Source organism: Cervus elaphus, chromosome 22, assembly GCF_910594005.1.
Source record: "Cervus elaphus chromosome 22, mCerEla1.1, whole genome shotgun sequence".
Taxonomy (NCBI): Eukaryota; Metazoa; Chordata; class Mammalia; order Artiodactyla; family Cervidae; genus Cervus; species Cervus elaphus.
The window spans coordinates 51,246,976-51,271,720 of NC_057836.1; the positions used below are offsets into that span (position 1 = coordinate 51,246,976).

General features: G+C 41.3%; 1 protein-coding gene across 4 annotated transcripts in view; it reads right to left on the reverse strand.

Moving 5' to 3' along the window:
• TXNRD1 (thioredoxin reductase 1) overlaps positions 1–24,745 on the reverse strand; it is a 59,349-nt gene that overhangs the window by 17,170 nt on the left and 17,434 nt on the right. For all 4 annotated transcript variants that reach the window (XM_043881120.1, XM_043881117.1, XM_043881118.1 and 1 more), the window contains 9 exons: positions 19,106–19,228; positions 18,744–18,816; positions 16,173–16,292; positions 8,495–8,637; positions 7,996–8,111; positions 6,376–6,601; positions 4,629–4,721; positions 3,985–4,061; positions 2,381–2,537 (listed from right to left, as the gene is read on the reverse strand). In XM_043881120.1, coding sequence (XP_043737055.1) covers positions 2,381–2,537; positions 3,985–4,061; positions 4,629–4,721; positions 6,376–6,601; positions 7,996–8,111; positions 8,495–8,637; positions 16,173–16,292; positions 18,744–18,816; positions 19,106–19,192 — 1,092 coding nt within the window. In that variant the 5' untranslated portion in view covers positions 19,193–19,228. The remainder of the gene's footprint in view (positions 1–2,380; positions 2,538–3,984; positions 4,062–4,628; positions 4,722–6,375; positions 6,602–7,995; positions 8,112–8,494; positions 8,638–16,172; positions 16,293–18,743; positions 18,817–19,105; positions 19,229–24,745) is intronic.

Consider the following 24,745-nt stretch of genomic DNA (forward strand, 5'->3'; position numbering starts at 1 on the left):
GCGCTGAGCACACGCCAGGCACGGACAGACACAGCTGCTCTCGGTCCTCTTCTCTCCAAACTCTCTTCTAAGGCAATGCATATATGTTACCAATTTTGGAGGAAGACACAAACACCCATTATTCAATTTGGGTTCTCTTAAAATCCCACAACACATTTAATTTAGGCAGGTGTTTATGTTAAGCTGAAGTTTTCAACAGATAGCTAGCTGCTCCTTCAGAAGGAAGGCATGTGGATGTGGATCCACTAATGTTCTCAGACATATGGGAATGATCTACTAATGCACACAGAGCAAAATTAAAAGGATTACACAGTTCTTAAACAAAACAATGTGTAATTCCTCCAAATACAATTAACCTAGATATCTATTAGTATTGCAGTTTTGTTTACTATACTTGACAAACAGACTGACGAGATTTCAAACTCAGGGACTTAGCAGCACTTGTTTATTTTCCTGTTCAGTAAAGTACCTGTCCTATTAGTTAGACTAAAAAACAGGGCGGGAAAAAGGAACAACAAAAAAGAGTCCTTTAATTTCAATTTACATTAATTCTGATGCTGATAAAAGCTAAAGACACTTTAAGACAGTATTTGCTCTACCTGGGAGATGCTAGAATATAGTACTCTGCTCACACAAAGAAGGGTATGTCCAAAGTAGGTGGATTCACTGGATTTTTAAGAAAACTGGTGCTACAGTAATTTCACACTTATTTACTAGCAGTTTTTTGCATATTTTCCCTCTGATTATTGGTATAAAAATATTTTTCTTTCCACTTTAGGAAATCACAAAGATAAAAAGTTCAAAAAAAAAATTAAATGCATCCATCTCATTATATTTCTGAATTACTTTTCTTTTTTTTTTTTTTTAATTAATTAATTTATTTTTTCAGTGGGTTTCGTCATACACTGACATGAATCAGCCATAGATTTACACGTATTCCCCATCCCGATCCCCCCTCCCCCCTCCCTCTCCACCCGATTCCTCTGGGTCTTCCCAGTGCACCAGGCCCGAGCACTTGTCTCATGCATCCCACCTGGGCTGGTGACCTGTTTCACCATAGATAATATACAGGGTGTTTTTTCGTGAATTACTTTTCTTGATTTACCATAAACTCAAAAACTCCAAAAAGGATAAAAGACAAATTCATTTAAAGAGGCAGTTAAGTTTATTCCAAATAGTCATATGAACCAACTAGTATTCCCTGCATGATCAAACAACGTTGTGTTAAAAGCTCTCTGCAGCCTCAACCTTGTTAATCTCAAAATATTAACATTTATTACACTACAATCCAGACTAACCCACATGTACTTAAAATGCTTGTCACAAATTTTACTAGCAGTTTTCTTTGAGGCACCATTGCTATAACCTAACTAAATCAACCCATGATGATTTATGCACAAGGAAAACGGGGAGTGACTAAATTCTTTACCATCCTTTTTTAAAAAATAATTTCCAGAATCCTTTTAAAAAAATAATTAGGAAGGGAGCATTGATAATAATTAGGGGCAGGGGATATAAGGAAAATCTCTACGGTGGTGGTGGTTGAGTTACTCAGTTATGTCCAACTCTTCCCATCCCATATACTGCAGCCCACAAGGCTCCTCTGTCCATGGGTTTCTTCTCCAGGCAAGAATACTAGAGTGGGTTGCCATTTCCTTCTCCAGGAGACCTTCTCGACCCAGGGACTGAGCCCACATCTCCTGTATTGCAGAAGGATTCTTTACCGCTGAGCCACCAAACTTCCTCTAAATTTTGCTGTGAAGCTAAAATTGTTCTTTAAAAAATGTCTTAAGAAATTAATTGAGCATATTTATTCTTTTCTTGTCATCTAGTCTCATAAGATACAAATAAGAGTTTTAATTTCCGACACTGACTTTTAAAATCATTTTGGAACATTAATATAACACACTCTCAACATTCCAAGAGCAGGAGATCTATTTTTAGAAAGGATGGGGGAATAAAGCCTGAATATCACTTCAAACAGCTCTGAAGACTGACATTATTTACCTACATCCTCAAATCCTTTTATAGCCTAGTCAGGTGCCATAAACAGATTTAGAACTTTGTACACAAATTGGTAATAATGAATGGATATAAGATGCAACTATCAGGAATTTACAGAATATAACAGGGCTGAAACTTGACTTACTCAAACTCATCTTACTCCTCGTTTGGTTCAGAGAGTGACAACGTCCATAATAAACCACAAAAGTAAAGAGGTCGTAACAACGTCTTCCCTGGAACAGCTAGACTAAAGCACATGTGGGATGGCATCATCAAAATAACTAAATTATTCACGACCTGGAAAACTTCACAGCCACTTTACCCAGAGCAGCAGGAGGACAAGAGCAGCGTCTCAGTGGTGACAGCCCCCACTCACCTTGACAGTGGAACCACCGTACAGCCTCTGGGCCAGCAGCCGTCCTGCCTGGATGGCCACGGGGGTGAGCTCCAGCTTCCCCTCCAAAATGTCACCGATGGCATAGATGTACGGCACGTTGGTCTGCTCTTCCTCTGTGACAGGTATTTTTCCAGTCCTGCAAATTCATTCAGTTAAAAGCACCATCCATTACCACTGTTAATTAAGTCCAACAAAATCCCCTTTCTCCCAAAGGAACCAAAATCGAGAGTCTAGCTGACGGTAATGTTCTAATGTATTACCAAAACAACAAAAACAAAGCTCAGAGGAGCCAAAAGCTTAGACGTTCTAACTATTTTGAAAATCAAAGGAATAAGAAAATTGTTAGGAAACTGTGGAATAGGAAAAGTAGAACACAGTGGTTAAGAACCAAGGAGGATTCTGAACTGCAGTAACTAGGTCTGTTAGTTATTACCTCTGTGATCTTGGGAGGGCTATTTAACATCTCTAAGCCTCATTTTTCCACCTATCAATGGGGATGATGATAATGGGAATAACAGAAGTAAAAAATGCCATCATCTACCTCAAGGGGTTGTAAGGACTGAATGGGAAATGTGTACAAAACACAGCACAGCAGTCTGTGGACCCTGGTAAGCACAGAGTAAATGTGAGCTATTAACACTACATGAAGTCTAAACCTTGGCCCCAAGTGCACAAAGGCAAGTAGGTTTTCAAGGTGATGGAACACTTGGTCCGCTAAATCTTACCAGACCTCCTTAACTCCCTTGTCTCTCCAAACCAAGGGGGAAAAGAACAAAACAAAAATCCTCATATTAAGATTAAGAAATCTCTTCTGAATAAATGTTCCTCCTGAAAGAGGGAAGGGAGGTAGGGGGCGGTAGTGGGGACTCTCTATTTTCAACTTCCAAGGCACCTAGCCTTTCACAGCACTTGTTTTCAAATGGATGTAGGAAAGGTGGTACTAGGAAAATATCCCATGCCCCTTCTAGAAGCAGAAAACAGAGCCCCAGTCACCCAGAGCAGTGGCACAGTGCGAAGGATTTTAGCTAATATATATAAAACAGCGAAGTTTTCGTGTTTGCCGCTGGCACTAGAAACATAGTGACCACTCTAGTGATTCTAAGACTTGGTAGCTTTAAACCTGGTTCAAATCTGCATATTCAATGAAGCTTGTAAAGCACATAACTGCAATCCAGTGAGGAGCTGGATCTTTTGCTGTACAGATGCATACTAAAGAAACAAAATGAAATCTCATTTAGATTTCGAAAAAGGGAAAGAAAAAAAAAGACAAACAGGAAAGACTGTGATTAGCACTGAATGAAGAGTCCTCTAAGCTTAAAAAGGGAATGCTCCGACTGTGGTAAAAACTAACTTTAACAATCTAAAACTCCAAGGACTCCTCTGGTGGGCCAGTGGTTAAGACTCCGTGCTTCCACTTCAGGGAGCCAGGGTTCAGCCCCTGGTCAGGGAATTAAGATCCCAAGTGCTGCATGGCCAAACAAAAGAGAACCCAAGCAAACAGAACACCTAAAACCCCACTACTAAGGAGCCTTATAAATCACTGAAGTAGTATTTAATAAAACATAAGAAAGATTTTTTCTTACTTTTCATTTATCTTTACCCCCACGTTTTCTAAGCCAATTTTTCTCGTGCAAGCATCTCTTCCTATTGCCAGCAATACCTGAAAAATCATTAATATATACTGACTGTTAATAAAAAGGTTCTGCATGAGTTATTTCATTAGATTTTTTTCCATTAAGCCAATCTGATTCATTTTCCAGACCTGGAGAGAAATATTCTATTAAGAAAATAATGCCAAGAGTTTAAACAAATCAAAATCATTTAAATTAAATCTTCTAAACATGATATAGTATACACATTTCTTAAGAAAAAGGGAATTAACAATTCCTTAGTAAATTTAGCCAAGTATAGAGACAAAGCATAGCCTACCACTGAAGTTGTTTTTTTTAAAGTGGTGGGCTGGGGAAATACAAGAACATGAGACAGAGAAATTCTAGCTCATTTTAACAAGCTAATACTTTTCAATAACCATTTGATAAATAATATTGAAGTTAGAGTAGAAAAAATTTAAATCCATCCCTGTACCAAAACAAATTATAATATCGTAAGTAATAAAGGTGTCTTAGAATAGGAACAGAACCGACAGTTTAGAAACAGCAACCCAGCAAATATAGCATAAGCACATGATTTGCTTTCTAATGAAGCATGACTGAGGACCATTCCTTACCGTATTATACTCTTCTTCGATAGTTTGGTCACTATTAGTGGACTTAGCTACCACTCTCAGTCGGCCTGGTGTCCCTGCTTCAATTTGTTCAACCTGTGAAAGCGATACAAGGTTTTACTCCACAATAAAGACACATATAAACATCAAGGTGGATAATTATCCTCTCCTTCTAGCTGGTTAACCCAAAGTTAAAATACAAAATCTGGCTTGTAAGGTCTTTTATGTCCCATCTCCCTCACATCAACATCTTTAGGACGACATGAGATTCTTTTATTTATTCCCTTCTTTCTCATTGCTTACTGTTTGTTAGAGGGGCTTTCCTTCAAATAATTTTCAAATAGAATAAAATTCAGAGAGCAAATCAGCAAAGAAAAAAGTCAGAGAAAGCACACTACAATCTCTGGGAAAAAAATGAAAAAGTTAGTTGCTTAGTCATGTCCGATTCTCTGCGACCCCATGGACTGTAGCCTACTAGGCTTCCCTGTCCATGGAATTCTCCAGAATACTGGAGTGGGAAGCCATTCTCTTCTCCAGGGGATCTTCCTGACCCAGGGATTGAACCTGGGTCTCTTGCATTGCAAGAAGATTCTTTACTGTCTGAGCCACCAGGAAAGCTCACAATCTTTATATCACCCTGGTAAACCAAGCAGAATGGTATGTACACAGACACAGGCTTATTTCACTAGGGACAGTCCGCCATGTTCTCAAAGGGCCCACAACATCCAAAATGTTCAGAGACTAGAAAGGAAGATGCTACTTTTTATAAGAACAGCATATATACACTGCTGTTTCTTCTAATCACAGTCCTAATGCTAGTGGAATCCTCATGAGAACTGTGAGATGGATGTTATCATGATCATTTCACAAAAGAAAGTGAGGCTTGGAGCAGTCATTCTCCCAGAGTCACATGGCAAGAGACTGGCAGAACAGGATTTGAACTCGTGTCTTTCTAATCCCCACACTTATATACTGTTATTTACCAGCATTCAAGAGATTCATATTCCCACAAAAAAAACCCAAGTTACTAGCCCATTAAGCAATTTTAAAAACAATAGCTAAAATTCCTTAATTTAAACAATATTACAACTAAAATTCCTTAATTTAAACAATATAGTTTCATCCTTACTTGCCCTAAAGGAATCTGTTAGAGATATGTCAAGTGATCGATTCTGTCACTCTTGTGTATCAGAACATTTGTGGTTAACAAGTACCAAATATAATTTGGTATATTATTCAGCATTTTCAAAAGAAATGAAAAGAAGATTAAATGAGCAAAACAAGGCCAGCCGACATAACAAAATTAGATAATCATTTCCAGGGAAGCCAGAATAACACAGTGCATCTGTGGACTATACTGTATACTAAGGAGAAACGTCTTTGAAAGAAAGAAAAAAAAATCAGTCTAGTCTCAAACTCTTATTTAAATCACTGGTATGTAGGATAACAGGTCAAAGATAATAAAATAATGGAACACATAAAGCAAAGCATTTCAACAGAAGAGAATAAAAGGTGGTAAAGTTGAAAGGGGAAGGAAATCATTAATCTGCAAATAAGAACAAAGCTATTTAGGTGGTTGGACCTATTCAGGTAGAAATAGTTTACATACCTAAATCACACAGTTGAGGAATGACAGTATCCCCAGTGGTTCATAATGCTGCAAGGAGGCTTCTTCCCTCACCCACCCCAACTCTCTCTCACCTTTTAATGTGAGTATAGAATCAACAAACCTCCAGGCAACCCCACTTACTTTTATTGGTACAAACTGTCTTATGAACTTGATACCATGTTCTTGCATATGTTCACCAATTTTGTTGGCCATGTCCTGGTCAAATCCTCTTAGGAGAATGGACCGTACCATAACAGTGACGTCTAAACCAATACCAGCAAGAAATCCAGCACATTCCAAAGCAACATAAGATGCGCCGACCACCAGGGTCTTACCCGGGCAATAAGGTAGAGAGAAAAGATCATCACTGAAAAAAAAAAAGAAAAAAATTTTTTAAAGGAAGAAAAGAACAGAAAAATGTCCATATGCGTATAATGACTCAAATTAAAGTAGGTATTTTTACTTTCTTAAGAACAAGACACTTTTAGGATTAAAACCATCCCAGTTAGCTACACACATAATATCTGAGAAATTTTTGCAAGGTCTTAGACACTCTCCTTTCTCACCACTCAACTGCTGTGGGAGCAGCCTGAGCTTCCACGGGTGAGCACAGCAAACCACAGCAACTCTGACACTAGTCCAGCTCCCGGTCAAACAAGTTTATTTAGTACTATTTGGAGTAATTCTCCACTTACGTGTTTAAAATCGCACATGTGCAAACCCAAACCCCCACCCTCGTCCCACCACTCCAGCTCTCTCTGAGGTGGAAAACCTATGTTTTCTCCTCAACCACCACACCAATCGCCAAGGGTGGGGAGAGAGGTGGAGAAAAGCCGTCAACGTGTGGGTTCTGTAATAAGAAAACCATTCAAAGTAAAGCCTGACAAAATCTTCTAGTAGAGTGAGGATATCAGACATAGGAGATCCTAAAAGTATTGTTGGTAGACGAGTTTCTTAAAATGTGACAAGGAGGTTCACCTAAGACAGTGAAAATGAAAGATGCCAACTGAGCTGCCTCCGGGCAAAGGTTCACAGGATAAACTCATATTACAAAGGAAAAAAGCCTAAAAATAAGTAGTTACAACATAATCAGAAAACAAGAAACTCCTGGGCAAAGAGCACCCAAGGAGACTATCTTAATAACTTCATAATTCAAAACTCCTGAACAATAAAACGTCACCAGTATTTCCACTTGATGGGCAAAAATAAGCCACACTGCAAATCCTTGCCTGACTCACTGATTTCAGAAGGTCCCTCTGCACTGACGCTGCACCCATTCAAATGGCAAAGAGTAAGGAAAAACTAGGGTTGGGAAACCTAAATGGCCTGTTATCCTCCAAGTCGTATAGTATCTAAATAAAGGGGGATATGTAACCCTAATTTTGCAAAAAAAAAAAAAAAAGGTACAGATATACGTATCAATTATTTTCCAAAATATCTGTAAATATCCATCTGGATTTTACATAGTATACATTTATAAGACATACTCACATACATATAAATTTGAAATATAAATATTGTAAGCATAATCTACATATGAGTAGAGATATTAACTCTGGGTGATAAGATGACCAATGTTTATAATCCTGAATTTTTTTAATGTTCTCTGGTTTAAAATTTTTTTCCTTTCTCTTTTTCCTAATTCCCCGTTCCTTTGAGCAAAAATATGGTGAAAAACTTAAGTTCTAGGAAAAGGATTAAATAGATTTGGAGAAAAAAGAAAAAGCAGAAATCCTCTTTTCTCCCCCAATTTGTCCTTACCTGCTGATACAGTATTCTTTGTCACCGGGGATACCCAAATAACGCGGCCTTTCACCAGTGGCAATGAGAAATCTCTCTGCTGAGTAAATCTTCTCTTTGCCTTTGTTATTTGTTGCCTACAAAGGAATCAGTTTGTCAATTTTTAATAAGTTATTATCCTTTAGAATTGTCGACATTGTAATTAAAAAAGCTGTTTACTACAGTGACCAATTTGATCTTCATAAAAATTTGCTAATGCAGTGAGAGGTTGCTCAAGGACACAACGCTAGGAAGCAGACACAAAGCCAAGACTCGAATCCTGATAATCCGGCCCCAAACCCAGTCCTCTTATCCTTCACTACACCACAAGAGAAAGCCCCTAAGAAGTGACCGCAAAATCACCCAACTGGACAGTCTGGGTCACTAATGTTTTTATTAGGATAGTCACCTTCACTTTTCCTCCCCCAACAAAAGCTTAAAGATACGAAACCAAAAAATCTTGAGGCAGTCACACGCTTACCTTAATCCTGTGAGGCCCCACAAACTCCCCGTACGCATTCTCGTAGGTGACCTTCTTCTCCCGCAGAGCCACGCGGTAGCCCCAGTTGAGAGAGCCAATGTGGTTCTGGACCGCCTCTGTCATTCTCTCCCAGTCATGTTTAACTGCACGAGAAAGACGGACACCATGCTCAGCTTCTCAACTGCCTGACAAGCATCAGTTCCCAGGAACTGGTCTGAAATAGCAAGTCCTTCACTTCAAGCACATAAACAACCTTTTCAAGTACTTTTTCCCTTTAGAAAACTATCAAACAATTTAACAACTACCAACATTTAATCAATCTTATTACATAACACGTCTTCTTTTTAACTAGAATATTTTAAGCAAATCCCAGATGTGGTTTTATCAGTGGTGGTTTTATTGGTAGTGGTTTTGGTTGTCACTCTGATACAAGTAGGAATCAAGATTGCTGGGAGAAATAACAATAACCTCAGATATGCAGATGACACAACCCTTATAGCAGAAAGCGAAGAAGAACTAAAGAGCCTCTTGATGAAAGTGAAAGAGGAGAGTGAAACAGTTGGCTTAAAACTCAACATTCAGAAAACTAAGATCATGGCATCTGGTCCCATCACTTCATGGCAAATAGATGGGGAAACAATGGAAAAGTGGCAGACTTTATTTTTGGGTGCTCCAAAATCAATGCAGATGGTGACTGCAGTCATGAAATTAAAAGACACTTGATCCTTGGAAGAAAAGCCATGGCCAACCTAGAGAGCATATTAAAAAGCAGAGACATTACTTTGCCAACAAAGGTCCATCTAGTCAAAGCTATGGTTTTTCCGGTAGTCATGTATGGATGTGAGAGTTGGACTATAAAGAAAGCTGAGCACCAAAGAATTGATGCTTTTGAACTGTGGTGTTGGAGAACATTCTTGACAGTCCCTTGGACTGCAAGGAGATCCAAGCAGTCAATCCTAAAGGAAGTCAGTCCTGAATATTCATTGGAAGGACTGATGCTGAAGCTGAAACTCCAATACTTTGGCCACCTGAGGCAAAGAACTAACTCCTTGGAAAAGACCCTGATGCTGGAAATGATTGAAGGCAGAAGGAGAAGGGGATGACAGAGGATGAGATGGTTGGATGGCATCACCAACTCGATGGCCATGAGTCTGAGCAAGCTCCGGGAGTTGGTGATGGACAGAGAAGCCTGGCGTGGTGCAGTCCATGGGGTCTCAAAGAGTCGGACATGAGAGACTGAACTGACTGGTGCAGGGAGGTCCAGTGATGCTAATGATCCTCCACCTCGGTTCCTTACAACTAGGAGCTGTCCAGCACAGCGTGCCAATAACACCCCCAGGGAGGAACAAGATCAAAGGCAGGATGAACTCTGAAATTTTACAGTGGTAGAAGTACTAAGTGGATTCTGCTCTGCCAATCCTATAAGAGATAACATATTCGAAAAGAAGACACAGTTGGGACTAAGTAACTGTACAAAAAAAATTACTTCAATGACAGAAATTCAATGATTAGACCTAATTCAACACTAATTCTATTGTTACGGGCAAGCTTTGTAACTGTTAGGCCCCATGTGATTTCCAAACTCCTCAAATCCCTTTTTCTCTACCAAAGTCTCTTCATCCTCAGGTACAGTAGGCAGGCACCAATCTCTAGTGTGGTTATGCTCAGGCAGAAGAAATGAAAAAAGCTGCAGCCCACTACTTTGGGATTCAGCATCAAGATAATCTAGCTGCTCCTATGGTCCTGGTCTTGCATTTCACTCTGAGAACTGAGTTTCGGTCTCACAAAATCCAAATTCCTACTTTACATGCCGCTGGTGGTAACTGGATCCCTGTTGGACGGTGGGTGGTTACATACCCTGAACCCCAGTTCTCCAGGGCTGCCCTGCTTTCCAGTAATGCCCCAAATCCCCTGCATTCTTATACCACCTGGACACTTCCTGTTCCTACACAGCCCACCCACTGGCCCAGCCCAGCACCTCCCCCAGGATTCCTGATTCCACTGGCCTGGTCCACCAGCTGTAACCTAATGCTGAGCCTCTGCAATGTCGATTCCAGCTACCTAGGCAAGGACTGTTTTTCACATGGGTGCACCCTTATGCCCACCCTGGCAACTGGGTCTTAAGCCAATTCTCTCATGCTCCTGAACCGCCCCCCACTCCCATACACCCCTAGGTTCAACATCAGCATTCAGACTAACAGAGCTACTAGCATCCTTTCATCTTCACTGCACCTGCTCACTTATACCTCAAATACCCTGAAGGGGCACAAATTCCTTCCAGTATATACACAGGGAAATGAAGGATGGATGGATGACCTGCCCAGAGCTACACGGGAACTCACAGCAGTGCAGACACACTGTTTGTGAACCGTCAGCTGAGTATGGTAGGAGAATACATGCATCCAGAAACTCTGCAAGCCCCCAACTGCAAACCAATAATTGTGCTTTCTCTCTAAGGACAATGGGATCCTAAAACTTCACAAATGCTCAATTTTTTAAAAGGTACATTTTAATTCTTGAGCACAAGAGAATTCAAACATATATCTGAAAAAAATACGAAGCCAGTAAATCTTCCAGAAAGGACCACTTCCTCCAGTTTACATAACTGAGCTCACGTAGTTTTTTTCTTATCACAGTCTCATCTTGGAGCTTTCAGGAGAAGAGCAGATCGCAGGTTGAGTCCTGGACATGTCACCCCCCCCTCCCCCCCGCCTCCCACCCCATCACCAGGAAGATTCAGCTGTACTGCCTGGTCCGGGTCCAAAGGGCCTTTCCTCCCTCACCACACTGAAAGCTATTTGCAGTGTCAGAGAAGACAGTCTTCCAAGAAAACAGAAGCACTGTTCTTTGCTCAAGGCCATGAGATTAGATGTGTTTCTATCTGAAAAATGCACAATAAGCATTCACGCCTGCTTCATCTCCTGGGAACCCGGAGCAGCAGCCTCTAGGGGCTTCTGATTGGAAAAATATACCTCCAAGTTTCGTTCTTCCTCAAAGATCTAATGATAAAATGTTTGTCTAAGTCCACTGTATCCTTCACCACCAACACTTGAGCACAAAAAGGAGGGAGGCGATGACTGCTTCCTGGGTGGTGGATCCCGGCAGGCCAGGCCAGTCACTCCCACAGCACCCAGCTCTGGTCCCCACAGGGAGGCCAAAGCTTGCTTCAGAAGGCACAAGGAGTAATGAGACAACAATAAAGAAGCCACCACGCTTCCACTTAGGAAAAGGGAAGGGATTTAAACAGAGGGCACATCTCCCGTCAGAGACTTTGGGATCACTGTCCCTGACATAGATACACAAGAGGTGTAAGGTATAAAAATACGAAGATATATATTTCTATCCTAAAATCTGGAAAAGGGGAAGGAACACGAAAGAGCTAAAACAGTTAAACTAGTTGAATACATAACTTCTCTAGAGATACACAAGTAAGATAACTTTTGAGTTGGTTTACGTTTTAAAATTCAGAGAGCTCCGGCTGATTTTACCGTGCAGAGCTGCAGGACACGGGTAGTGGCTGCTTTCTCACCTCATCTCTGCATTTATTAGTTTCTTACATAATTTAGAAATAAAGTCAGGGTAAATAAGTAAAACCAGTTCTTACTATTGTTATATGACCACTATAAACATATTCTTTTGCTGGAAAGAAGATCTGTCAATTCATCAAGTTATATTTCATCACCCACTTGATTACTGAACTTACTAGAATTATACTTTGCTGACCCTGTTATTAAAATTTATTCTGCAGACGCCTATACTTATCTCTTTAAGATTCTAAAGACCTGTTACATGTCCGTTCCTACCTTTCTTACCAAACTAAGCTATTCTGTTCCACCTACTTCATTTTTCTTGAGTTGACAGTTTAAAGCTAACATGAACTACATACCAATTTAAGTATGAGACCTTATATGAATTAACAACATTTCAATGATCATGAGTTGTAGCTCCCCAGAACTATTATTGAAATTTAAGGGCCACTGACATTCACTATGAAGAAGACACTATATGGAAATTATATTACCAGCATAAATCAAATTTTGCTTGGAACAACCATACATTTTCCAACACACTCTAGATTTTTTCAGATTAGTATTCTTGTTACATGTCCTTCTCTTTGAGGGAAATAAATTGGTTCAAACATACAAATTCCTAAATATCCATAGATGTTTCCCTACAACCCATCAAACAAAGAACCAAGAAAAGTGCTGGGCAGAGTCTACGCCAACTGGCTGACACTCTGAAGGGAAAAATTAGAAGAACCAAGTCCAGGAGGGAGGGACTGAAACTAAGGCTGGCAGGTATTTTAATCACACAATTGTATCTAAAAAGCCTTTGACTGTGTGGACCACAACAAACTCTAGAAAATTCTTAAAAGAGATGGGAATACCAGACCACCTGATTGCCTCTTGAGAAATCGGTATGCAGGTCAGGAAGCAACAGTTAGAACTGATACGGAACAACAGACTGGTTCCAAATAGGGAAAGGAGTATGTTAAGGCTGTATATTGTCACCCTGCTTATTCAACTTCTATGCAGAGCACATCATGAGAAACACTGGGCTGGAAGAAGCACAAGCTAGAATCAAGATTGCTGGGAGAAATATCAATAACCTCAGATATGCAGATGACACCACCCTTATGGCAGAAAGTGAAGAGGAACTAAAAAGCCTCTTGATGAAAGTGAAAGAGGAGAGTGAAAAAGTTGGCTTAAAACTCAACATTCAGAAAACTAAGATCACGGCATCTGGTCCCATCACTTCATGGCAAATAGATGGGGAAACAATGGAAACAGTGAGACTTTATTTGGGGGGGCTCCAAAATCACTGCAGATGATGACTGCAGTCATGAAATTAAAAGACGCTTGATCCTTGGAAGAAAAGCTATGACCAACCTAGACAGCATATTAAAAAGCAGAGACATTACTTTGCCAACAAAGGTCCATCTAGTCAAAGCTATGGTTTTTCCAGTGGTCATGTATGGATGTGAGAGTTGGTCTATAAAGAAAGCTGAGCGCCGAAGAATTGATGCTTTTGAACTGTGGTATTGGAGAAAACTCTTGAGAGTCCCTTGGACTGCAAGGAGGTCAAACCAGCCCATCCTGAGGGAAGTCAGTCCTGAATATTCATTGGAAGGACTGATGCTGAAGCTGAAACTCCAATACTTTGGCCACCTGATGTGAAGAACCGACTCATTGGAAAAGACCCTGATGCTGGGAAAGATTGAAGGCAGAAGGGGAAGGGGATGACAGAGGGTGAGATGGTTGGATGGCATCACCGACTCAATGGACACGAGTTTGAGTAAACTCCGGGAGTTGGTGATGGACAGGGAGGCCTGGTGTGCTGCAGTCCATGGGGTCACAAAGAGTCGGACACAACTGGGCGACTGAACTGAACTGTATTTAATCCTTACCACACAGGCAGTAAACAGCAAAGTCAGAATTACCACCCACATCTCTCTACTCTAACCTATACTTCAGTGAGGTGAAGAAAGGATCTTACCCCTGGGGGCCCCAGGGAATGAAGTCTCCCTGAGAATACTCGTAAAGAGTATGTGTGAAAGGACAGGGGTGGTTCAGATCTTATGAAAGTGGTTAGCAAGTAAAATGAGTGGTTCTTGGGTTTTTCTCCCGAAGACCCAGAAGGGAAATTCAAGTGTGGCCTGCAGACTGCACACAGAACTTGCCCCTTTTGGGGAGAGAATGGTGAGGAGAGGTACACACAGACCGAGGTCAAAAGCTCTGAGAGTACTAGCTTCTACAACAGCTCCCAAAACCCTGGTCCCCTAGAGGAGTTGCCACTGAAGCCACGAGGGCTGAAGGAAGACCACTTGTGTAAATCCCATGTGTTTTGAGGTCAGAGAGACTTCAATCTAAATTCTGTGCTGTGCTGAGTTGCTCAGTTATGTCCGACTCTTTGTGACCCCATGGACTGTAGCCTGCCAGGCTCCTCTGTCCATCGGGATTCTCCAGGCAAGAATACCAGAGTGGGTTGCCATGCTCTCCTCCAGGGGATCTTCCCAACCCAGGGATCAAACCCAGGTCTCCTGCATTGCAGGCAGATTCTTTACCATCTGTGTCACCAGGAAAGCCCAAGAATACTGGAGTGGGTAGCTTATCCCTTCTCCAGGGGATCTTCCTGACCTAGCAATCAAACCAGGGTTTCCTGCATTGCAGGCAGATTCTTTACCAGCTGAGCACCAGGGAAGCCCTAGTGCTGCCAATTTCTTAGCTATGATATGGGGGCACCACTTCACCCCCCAGAGCTCCAGTCTGCTTGTCTGCCAAATGGAACAACAGGTTCCCCCTCCAGGGACAGCAGGCTCATATATGTACTGCAGTAAGATGGAATGGAGAATAAGGAAAATGATCTGACTTTAACATGACTCCTGACCTGCAGGACCCCAGTGAAGCCATGAGGTGGGTATTGAGGAAAGACGGGAGCTTCCTCTCTGCTACAGCTATGGTCTTTACCTCCTCTCCCCTCTTCTTCCTGCTATCCCAAGAACCATGAAACATCTGGTCCCACTTGCCCTCAGCACAACTGCAGCTCGCTAAGCTGGTCCACATTCCTCCTCCTACCCTCATCCCAAACCGCCCAGGGCATTCAGCCCACAGCAACTGTCTGCTTTACGTTCCCACATGCTCCCTGCTCTAGAGACACCAACGTATTTACTATTCTCCAAGTGCGAACCTTGTTCCTTTTCTTCTCACTGTCTAAATGAACTATCCGCTCCTCTGCTTATTGTCAAGGACAAAACATCTAAAAAGTCATTTCCAGTCACCTCTTAAATCATTTACTGACCCCAACTCTGGGCACCCAGGGTACTTAGCTGGTATATCAATGATATCAGCATGTCGATGAAAACACAACCTGTGTATCTAGAGATTCGTATTATTTAGTTATATACTTCCCCAGCACAGAACCAAGTGCAAACAGTGGGTGAGCAGTAGTAATATTATATAACTTCACTAGGAGGATTTCTGAAAAGTCTACTGAAAAAATCTAACTCATTAACTAAAGGACATTCTGCTGTGAACTGGGTACACTGACGTAGGCTCCCAGGAAGGCAAAGAGTGGACCAAGGGCAGACTCAGGCACTCAGACACGGGAGTAAATAACCTGCAGGGTGGGGGGTAGAAGCAGGAAGAGAGGTAGACTACCAGCAGATTACACGATAAATTCATGTTCCATTAGGTTGAGTCTCCTCACTGCCTTTTTTGTTGGGCAAGAGAAAAGGATGTGGTTTCCATGGTACTCTAAATATTTTTAATCCAACAAAACCCCCTTCTCAACAAATAACCCTCCCAAATATCAGCTCATGAAACAAGACTTCTTGGATGAGAGAAAAATAACAGCTTCAAGGGAAAGCAAATGTAATCTGCATTCCCATAGGAAACTCTAGAATTATGAGAATTTCTTTGAAAGAATTCTGGGTTTCTGTTATAAAAAGATACTCCAAGTATAATATCTGTTCTTACCATTAATAGTTACTACACAGCCAACAAGACACAGGATAACCACACTGTTTTTTTTAACCACACTGATTTTATCCATTAAAAAAACAAACGATGGAAACGACTTCCAGGTTATATGCTAGTCTCGTAAGAATGGATGGTGCCCTGCAAGATCCCAGCTCAAGCCCCTCAAAAGCACAAATGGAAGAGAAGCTTCCCCCACATACCTGTCTCCTCGACGTTCCACCCGTAGTTTCGAGAGTCTCGTAGGGCTTGTCCTAACAACGCTGCTTGGTGCATCAGTTTTTTAGGTATGCAACCCACATTCACACACGTTCCTCCAAGACCTGCAAAAGCATTGCAAAATCAGTTTATAGCCTGATGTACACAATCATCCAAAGAAAAGGGCCAACAGTTATTACCATTATAAGGGAGAGGGAAACTTCCCCGTCTACCCCTCTTCAGTTCTTGTGGTTGGGCAAACAAACCTGACATGAGACAGATCCACAGGAGAAAGAGAAATACATTGTAATTTGTGCACAGGATGCTTTCATAGAAATGGGACCTAAGAAGTAGCCAAAAGAGACAGCTTTTCTATTTTTTAGACAAAGAAATAATACATTATGAGGAACTGACAGGACAAAGAAACTGACAGTTTTGAGTGCTCAATTATTTAAGAATGAAAACAGAGTATGGGTTTGGGATAATGGGTAAAGAAGTAACAGTTTTCTATACATTAGGCTTCTCAGCCCTGAATTCCGTATCTTTTGTGATAAGGGTGTCTTTCTACTTCCTGATGTAGGGAGTGCACCTTTCATGTGATGGATTTCCTGCTTTCAGGCAACAGAAAGGAGGGCCAGAGTGTCCCACTGGTCATTTCTTAAGTAATTTTAATTCAAAATAATCAACGTGCCATAGTGCATATTTTGGGTGGCCTGCTCCAAGCTCCAATGCTATTCTATGAAACATCACAATTTATTTGTTTAATGTAGTCAACATTGTTTACATGAGTTTATTCTTAAGTCTCACAACATTTCTAAGATCAGAGAGCCTTACAGACTAAACACAGCAAAACAACCCTAAAACGAAAAGGAGCAGACTTCCACAACTTCCATGTACTTCAAAAATTCATAATTAACTGACTGCTGATAAAAAAGCCAGATATTGAGGTTTTACTTTGTGTACAACCTTTTACTTGCCACTAAATCCATGAATAGAAGTGATAATGGGGTTGCTGAGCAGGGCATGGCTGGACTGCAGTGGGTCTGAAACCACATGCAAAGTTTGGTATAGGGGATTTCCTGACAGTCCGGTGGTTAGGACGCCACACTTAACTGCCGAGGGCATGGGTTTGATCCCTGGTCGAACTAAGGGAACTAAGATCCCACAGCCACACGATGCAGTCAAAAAGTAATAAAAAAGTCTAGTGAATGTGAGCAATGTTTTACAGAGGTGGTCCACAGCCTTCACTGATTCTCACCAAAGGATTCATAACACCTTGTCCATCCCTAAAAAGATTTAGTGTCCCTGAACTTAAAGAACACGGTGATAACCTGTCTCCATTAGAACATAATATAAGAAGGTGGGCAGGCAGCCAAAATGCCAAGAGTGCAAGATGGCAGAGGACTGCATCGCTTGGGAACCAGCAGCCTTCCAGGAGAGCGCTGGCCGAGTGTCACCAGAGGGCGTGAGCTCCACAGGCCAGCGGGACTGCAGCCAGCACAAGAACACGCCCGACAAGAGGTGACACCTTAACAAGCACCTGAGGAATGAGTGAATCAGAAATTGTGACACTGGCTTACCCAGCCTTCCTGCCTCCTCCTAATTTCCACAGCCAAGTCATCCTGATGAAATTTGCCTATCACATTACTCCCCTTCCCAAAGCTTTCCCATTATGCTTGGATTATCAGGGCCAAATCCCTCATCTTGGTCCACAAGGACCTGTACAGTCTGACACCTGCCTTCCTCTCCAATCTCAGCTCCAGCGTCTACTACCCATGCCACAACCACCAAACCTACCCCAGGGCCTTTGTATGTGCCTTTTTGTGAGAAAGAGAAAAGTTGCCTGGAAGATTCTTCCTCAGCTTTTGGCAGGGCTGGCTCATTGTTACTCTCTTATTCTTCATCTAAAAGCCACCTCTTCAGAGATCACCACTGATAACGGTCTCAAAGTTAAAACTCCTTTCTTTACCCAGTTCCTCTCTATTCCACCAAGTAACTTTTTCAGTACCATATATCACAATCGGTAAAGTTCTTGTTCATCTTTTGTCTTCCACGAGAGTGTAAACTCCACAGAAGCAGGAACTTCAGGTCTACGCATTCACTGCTATATCTCCACAGTCCTCGTTCATAGTAAGTGTTCAATAAATATTTATTGAATAAATAAATAATGAACACAGAATTCACCAAGACTAAGAAGAAGCAAGGACTATCCATTAAGGTATCTAATTCCAGTTCTTGTTGGACACAGGAGACAGATTTGAAACAGAAATCCAGGAGACTTTAAACTTTCACTGATTAAGCCCCTAAATATACTAAGTTACTCAAATATTTATCTTTCAATCATCAAAACAGCTGTGGACACGGTTCTGTATTATCTGGACTCTGTGCCAAGGAACCTGAGTATTCAACATTTAACTGGAGTCCATTCTGACCTAGCACAAGTGAAAGGGGGAGGTGTTTCGTTTGTTTTTTTAAATTTATTTAATTTCAAAATTGGATTTTAGAAGTCATTCAAACCAAAGCCAGGGAAAAATCTGCTCCTACAAATTGACTTCTAAGGTATTTTAAAAGCTTACCCCATCTAGTTCCAAGAGGGGTTGGAGTGACAAAATCCAGAACCATCACCTTCTTGTCATATTTGGCTGCCTCCTGGAAAATAAATTATTAAAATGAGTTGGAATGGTTAACATGATGGACTGGAAACGGACCATTAAAAATCAATGCTATTAAAAAAAAAAAAAAAACAACAATGCTATTTTAACACAGTTGTAATGTCTAAAGCATAGCCAATTATTAATACCTGAGAATTTCATATACCAAGATGATTAGTGCAACTCCAATGTAAAAATTAAACAACGGTAGCTCTAAAAACATGCAGATTACAGTTGTAAGGATCTGACTACTTTCTCCATATCCCAAGACACACAAGGAGCCTTGCCTTGGCTGCTGCCAGTCCTCCAGAACCCCCTCCAATGATGATGAGGTCGTAGTCATAGGGCTCCGGGAGATCCTTGGAGCCATTCATTTTCACTGGATTTTGAAGTCTGCTTTCCTGAGAAGCCTAAAGAAGAAAAACAATGGAAGAGAAAACAATTTAACTCAAAAGCAGCAATGTCTGGAAAGTTCTGTGAAAGGACCCTTCCTTGAAGAAAAAGAGAAGGCACGTCCAAAGGAGAAACGCAGTCTGACACATCGCCGCACACGATGGGAGAGTTCACCCTTCCCTCGAGTGGGGACCAGTCGCCCGCGCTGTGGCAGGGCTGTCCTCATGCCCCTCCACGTGGCGATAGCTACTGCAGCGTGTCTGCAGAGGACAGGAAGCTAAGGTCCTGATGGCCCAAAGAATCAGCTTACCCCTGAGTTAAGTTTGGTCAGCTCTTTTTTCCTAGAATTTTTAAACTATGCTTCAAATTAGGTTTTAAAAACACCTGTACTGTATGTTTTTAGTAGACTCAATACAATTTGGCAAACATTTATACTTTCTAGTCAAAGGTAGAATAATGAGTATACTAAGGTTATAGAGTAAGATAGGACCCTGCAAATGACAACTGAAACAAGTTAGCCAAGTATTTATTTTTCTACATTGTTTAGGTAAAGCATAAAATCCAGAAATTCAGAAGAAAATCATTAACTGCCATTTACGGGCAGGAAAAGTTAAAAGTCCCTGCTTTCACAAGACATTTTAAATAAACAGGGGCGGGAGGGGGGGATTTAAATAAATAAGTGACCTTTAAAGCTCATTTATTTAATCTGCCTATGCATGAAGTTACCTATATTTACTTTCCATATATCTGGCATTTATAATATAAACTTTTAATTTTACAAAATCCTTTGATTCTACTAGTGTGTTTTTTTTTTGCCTTTTTTTTTCATTTATTTTTATTAGTTGGAAGCTAATTACTTTACAATATTGTAGTGGTTTTTGTCATACATTGACATGATTCTACTAGTTTTAAAACACACTAGTTACAGTTCACATTTGGGTGGAACATTGTTTTGGTAATGCATTTAAAATTTCTTATTAAAACAAAAATCTAACATCAGAGAATGATTGAAACAGCTGTTACCAAATACACACAAAAAATTTTTAAATCAAGTTTTAACCTCCATAATCAGAAAAAAGCCCACAGACTTACCAGCCCAGACTGCACATTTTCCTCCTGCCTACCGTCAGATGTGGGGGGCAAAAGGCAGAGCTTAGGGTCAGGAGAAGAGGATGCTTGGGATGCGGAAGGGGGTGCGGTGTGAAAAGGTGGAGGCGGCGCGGCACTGTGGCTGCCCGCAGGCAGTGAAGCAGGCGTGCAGGGCGGCTCAGGGACTAAAGGGAGGACACCCGGGAACCAGCAACAGCAGGGGCAGGACCGCGTCATCCTGACCGTCTGCACAAAAGGCCTAACATGAAAGGCTGGTAAACACAGCCAGTGTGCATCAAGTGGCATTATGGCGAGCTTCCTCCTCCAATGCAAGGCACTGTGGGGAGAAAAACAGCCCTTCAGATCAAAGGATCCATATGAGCTTCAGGTCGTAAGCATTACTCTCTCTAGCTGATCTAGGGCTGACGCGCTGCTTTAGAAGAATTAACAAATAAATGAAGCTAGATGTTCTTCTGGGAAAATAACCATTTTTAATCTAAGCCTCATTTTATCTCCATGCACTTAACACAGATGGTGCCAGAACACAATCACTGGCTGCCTAAATAAAAACCACCCAGTTCCTATAACTACTTCCTCTACTACTGAATAAAACAACTGCACGAAACTGTCATGCTGAGAAGCACGCTCCCTCCTCCAACCTTCATGACCTGCTCTCTACTGAAATTCTGTATCAGACCTGGGTTCTTTTTTTTTTTTTTTTTTCAGACCTGGGTTCTTATGGTTCAAGTTTAAGAAAAATTGTATCAACCAGTGCACCAATCTGGGTGAACCTGAATATTTTTAATTTTGTAAAGTAAAATCAGAAGGACAGGGAATTGAGGTATTCAGCTGACCCCAGAACTACACATGATGTTTTAAAATTATAGTCCAACTTAAAACTGAAGTTGCTGTCATTCAATTCTAAGGAGGAGGTTGCCCACCTGAGAGGTAAGACAGACAGACAGACATCTCCTTCTCTACAGCATAAGGAAGAAGCACACAGATGGGGTAAGGAGAGATGGGAGAAAAATGTCCCCCATTCTCCAATTACTGCTAGAAACAGTGGCCACTGACCAGAGCAGCTGATAAAGAACAGGAGTTCTCAAACTTTCAGTCTCAAGATGCCTTTAGAACCTTAAATTATTTAGGATTTCCCACAAAGAGCTTTGAATAATGTGGGTGGGGCTTTGAATATTAGAAAATAAAACTAAGAAAACAATTTTAATATCTTAAATATAAAAATATGTAAACTATTAAAATATCTTTAAAATTTAAATAAAAACATTACTGTTAAACATAAACAACTGATTAAAAACATTTTTAATTAGTGAGAAAAGTGGCATTATTTTATATCTTCATAATTCTCTGATGTCTGTTGATAACAGACAGTGCACGTCTTTTTTGTGTTCAGCCCACTGCACCACATCGCCTGCTATGTAACCTCTGGAAAACTCCATGGCAGAGTTGTCAGAGAATCAGAGTGAAAAAGACAAAGAGCAAGTTACTATTAAGATAATTTTGACCTAAAGGACTACTTGAAGGGGTAAGAGTGGGGGTGGGGATCTGGACCACATTTTGAGAACTACCCACAGAGATGTAAACATATACCCTCCTCTCCCCAGCAGCTGTTGGTGAAGCTTACAAAATGGACATTCTTCCATCTGCCTCTCAATGTCTTTCCTCTACCCCACCCCTAGTAAACACTGCTCCAGACTCCCCAGAAAGGCACAATACGGAAAGCAATTAAGATTTCTTTAAAATTAGAGTAAGTCATCTTTATTCTCTCCCTCCAAAATCAGGCTCCAATATCACTGAAGATGGTGACTGCAGCCATGAAATTAAAAGATGCTTGCTCCTTGGGAGAAAAGCTATGACCAACCTAGACAGCATATTAAAAAGCAGAGATATTACTTTGCCAACAAAGGTCCATCTAGTCAAAGCTATGGCTTTTCCAGTAGTCACGTATGGATGTGCGAGTTGGGACTATAAAGAACGCTGAGGGCCAAAGAATTGATGCTTTTGAACTGTGGTGTTGGAGAAGACTCTTGAGAGTCCCTTGGACTGCAAGGAGATCCAACCAGTCCATCCTAAAGGAAGTCAACCCTGAACATTCATTGGAAGGACTGATGCTGAAGCTGAAACTCCAATACTTTGGCCACCTCATGCAAGAACTAACTCCTTGGAAAAGACCCTGATGCTGGAAATGATTGAAGGCGGGAGGAGAAGGGAATGACGGGATGAGATGGTTGGATGGCATCACCGACTCAATGGACATCAGTCTGGGCAAGCTCCATGAATTGGTGATGGACGGGGAAGTCTGGCGTGCTGCAGACTTGGGGTCGCAAACGAGTTGGACACGACTGAGCAACTGAATTTAACTGATACTGACTGATTCTCCCCCTAAACACGACTCTACCCTTTGGGCAGACGTATACTGGTCTTTGGTTTTTTACCCATTATACATGAGCTCTGGTGTCGAACTGACCTGGGTTAAAATAGTAGCTCTATCGTTCTCAAGGCTGGGTGATCTTGGCTATCACCTAATCCTTGGTAGTCTGTTTTTACATTCTGTAAAATAAGCATGCCCTCTTAACTACTGAGTTTGAGATAATGCATATTATAGCACAGTGGCTAGAAGAAAAAATCCCTAGATTCACTAATTCTCTCCTTCCTACAAAAGGGAATCTGCCTGCCCAAGGGGCTAAGTCAAAAAGCTCTGGTGTTTTGCAGACATTATCCTCTACACTTCCCTGCATCACCGCTCACCTGAAATGCCCTCTTCCCACCAAATTCTGATCCAGTACATTGATGGCAGGTTATATTATTTCTATTCAATGTAAACAAAATATCACCCTTTCTAAAGCATCCCTTTAGGTTCTTTTACCAATATCTGAAGATCCCAACATAAGACTATTCCTTCCATTGTTTCCCTAAGGGTCCCAAACAACATGATCTTTTTCTTCTCACAACTGCATTAATACAGGTTCTCAGAGCACTCAGTGAAGGCTGTTCCACCCCAGCCACTTCCTGTCCTTCAAGATTTAGCTGGAAGCCTTTAGCTGACGGCAGACTGGCTCCTCTCCTGAGGCCCCTGCTGGTATCTTCAACACAATCCCATCAACTCCATAAGGACAGCATCTTTTCTTTCATCCTGGCATCACCAGTGCCAACTCCACATGCCTGTGATGTGATGTTCAAAAACATTCTTAGAATAAAAGATCTGAGTGCTCATTCCTGCTGTTACATGTACTGAGAGGCTGGGCTTCAGTTCAGTTTTCTCATCATGAAAATAAAACTGTGGGAAAACACTAGAAAAGGTACCAGGTGTGTAGCATATTGGTTAGGAGCTCAGATTTAGTCAACATCTGAATTTGACTCTGCTATTTATGTGATCCTGAGCAAACTGCTTAAATTCTCCTGCCTGGGCTCCTTGTCTGCATGGTTATATAAACTGTATCAGCTGCTGCTGCCAACAAACTGCAGCATCCACTAGGGGATGTAGTCAAGCCTCTGTGCTTTGGATGACCATGGGGCAGGAAAGAAATAACACTAAGTGATGGTTTAAAATGCTACAGACTTTCTAGAAGAGCCCAGTGGGCCCCAAAGCCTATGACAGCAATTAGCAAACTACAGTCTGAGGGGCAAATTTAGCAGGCCTGCAGTTCTTTCTTTTTTTTCTTTTTAAACAGTCCCTGAGCTAAGAACTGTTCTTCTTAATATTTTAAAGTTGTAAGCAAGAAAAAAAAAATCAAGAGTAAAACTTCATGATACATGAAAATTATATGAAACTTGAATTTCAGTATCCATTAAGTAACATCTTATCGGAAAAAGGCCAGGCCCATTTGTTGCAACTGTCTATGGCTGCTGTTTCTGCAACATGAGCGCAGTTGATTCGTTTCAAGGAGGCCATATGGGCCACAAAGCTTAAAATATTTACTATTTGGCTTTCTGCAGGACAAAAATTGCCAACTGCTGGCCTAGAGGAAATTTTCATCAGCACTGATAGGTGGTGCTGGGTGAAAAGTACCCTACAGTAATGCTAAGGGGTGAGCATAAATCAAAGAACTGTCTTCCTGCTCACGAAGTCGAGATGCTGGCTGTGCTACCTTTCTTCCAGGAGAACCAGGGACACTGATTCTCCATGACCAGTTATCTAGACCTTCAGATAACATGTGCCTGAAATACTTAAGGGCCACAATAACATTTGTGGCTCGGCTGGTAAAGAATCTGCCTGCAATGAGGGAGACCTGGGTTTGATCCGTGGGTTGGGAAGATCCCCAAGAGAAGGGAAAGGCTAAACCCACTCCAGTATTCTGGCCTAGAGAATTCCATGAACTCACAAAGAGTTGGACACAACTGAGCGACTTTCACGTTCACATAATCAGTAACATTTAAAGGACTCTAAATCAAGCATCCAGGCAAATTACTTACAACAAACAGACTCC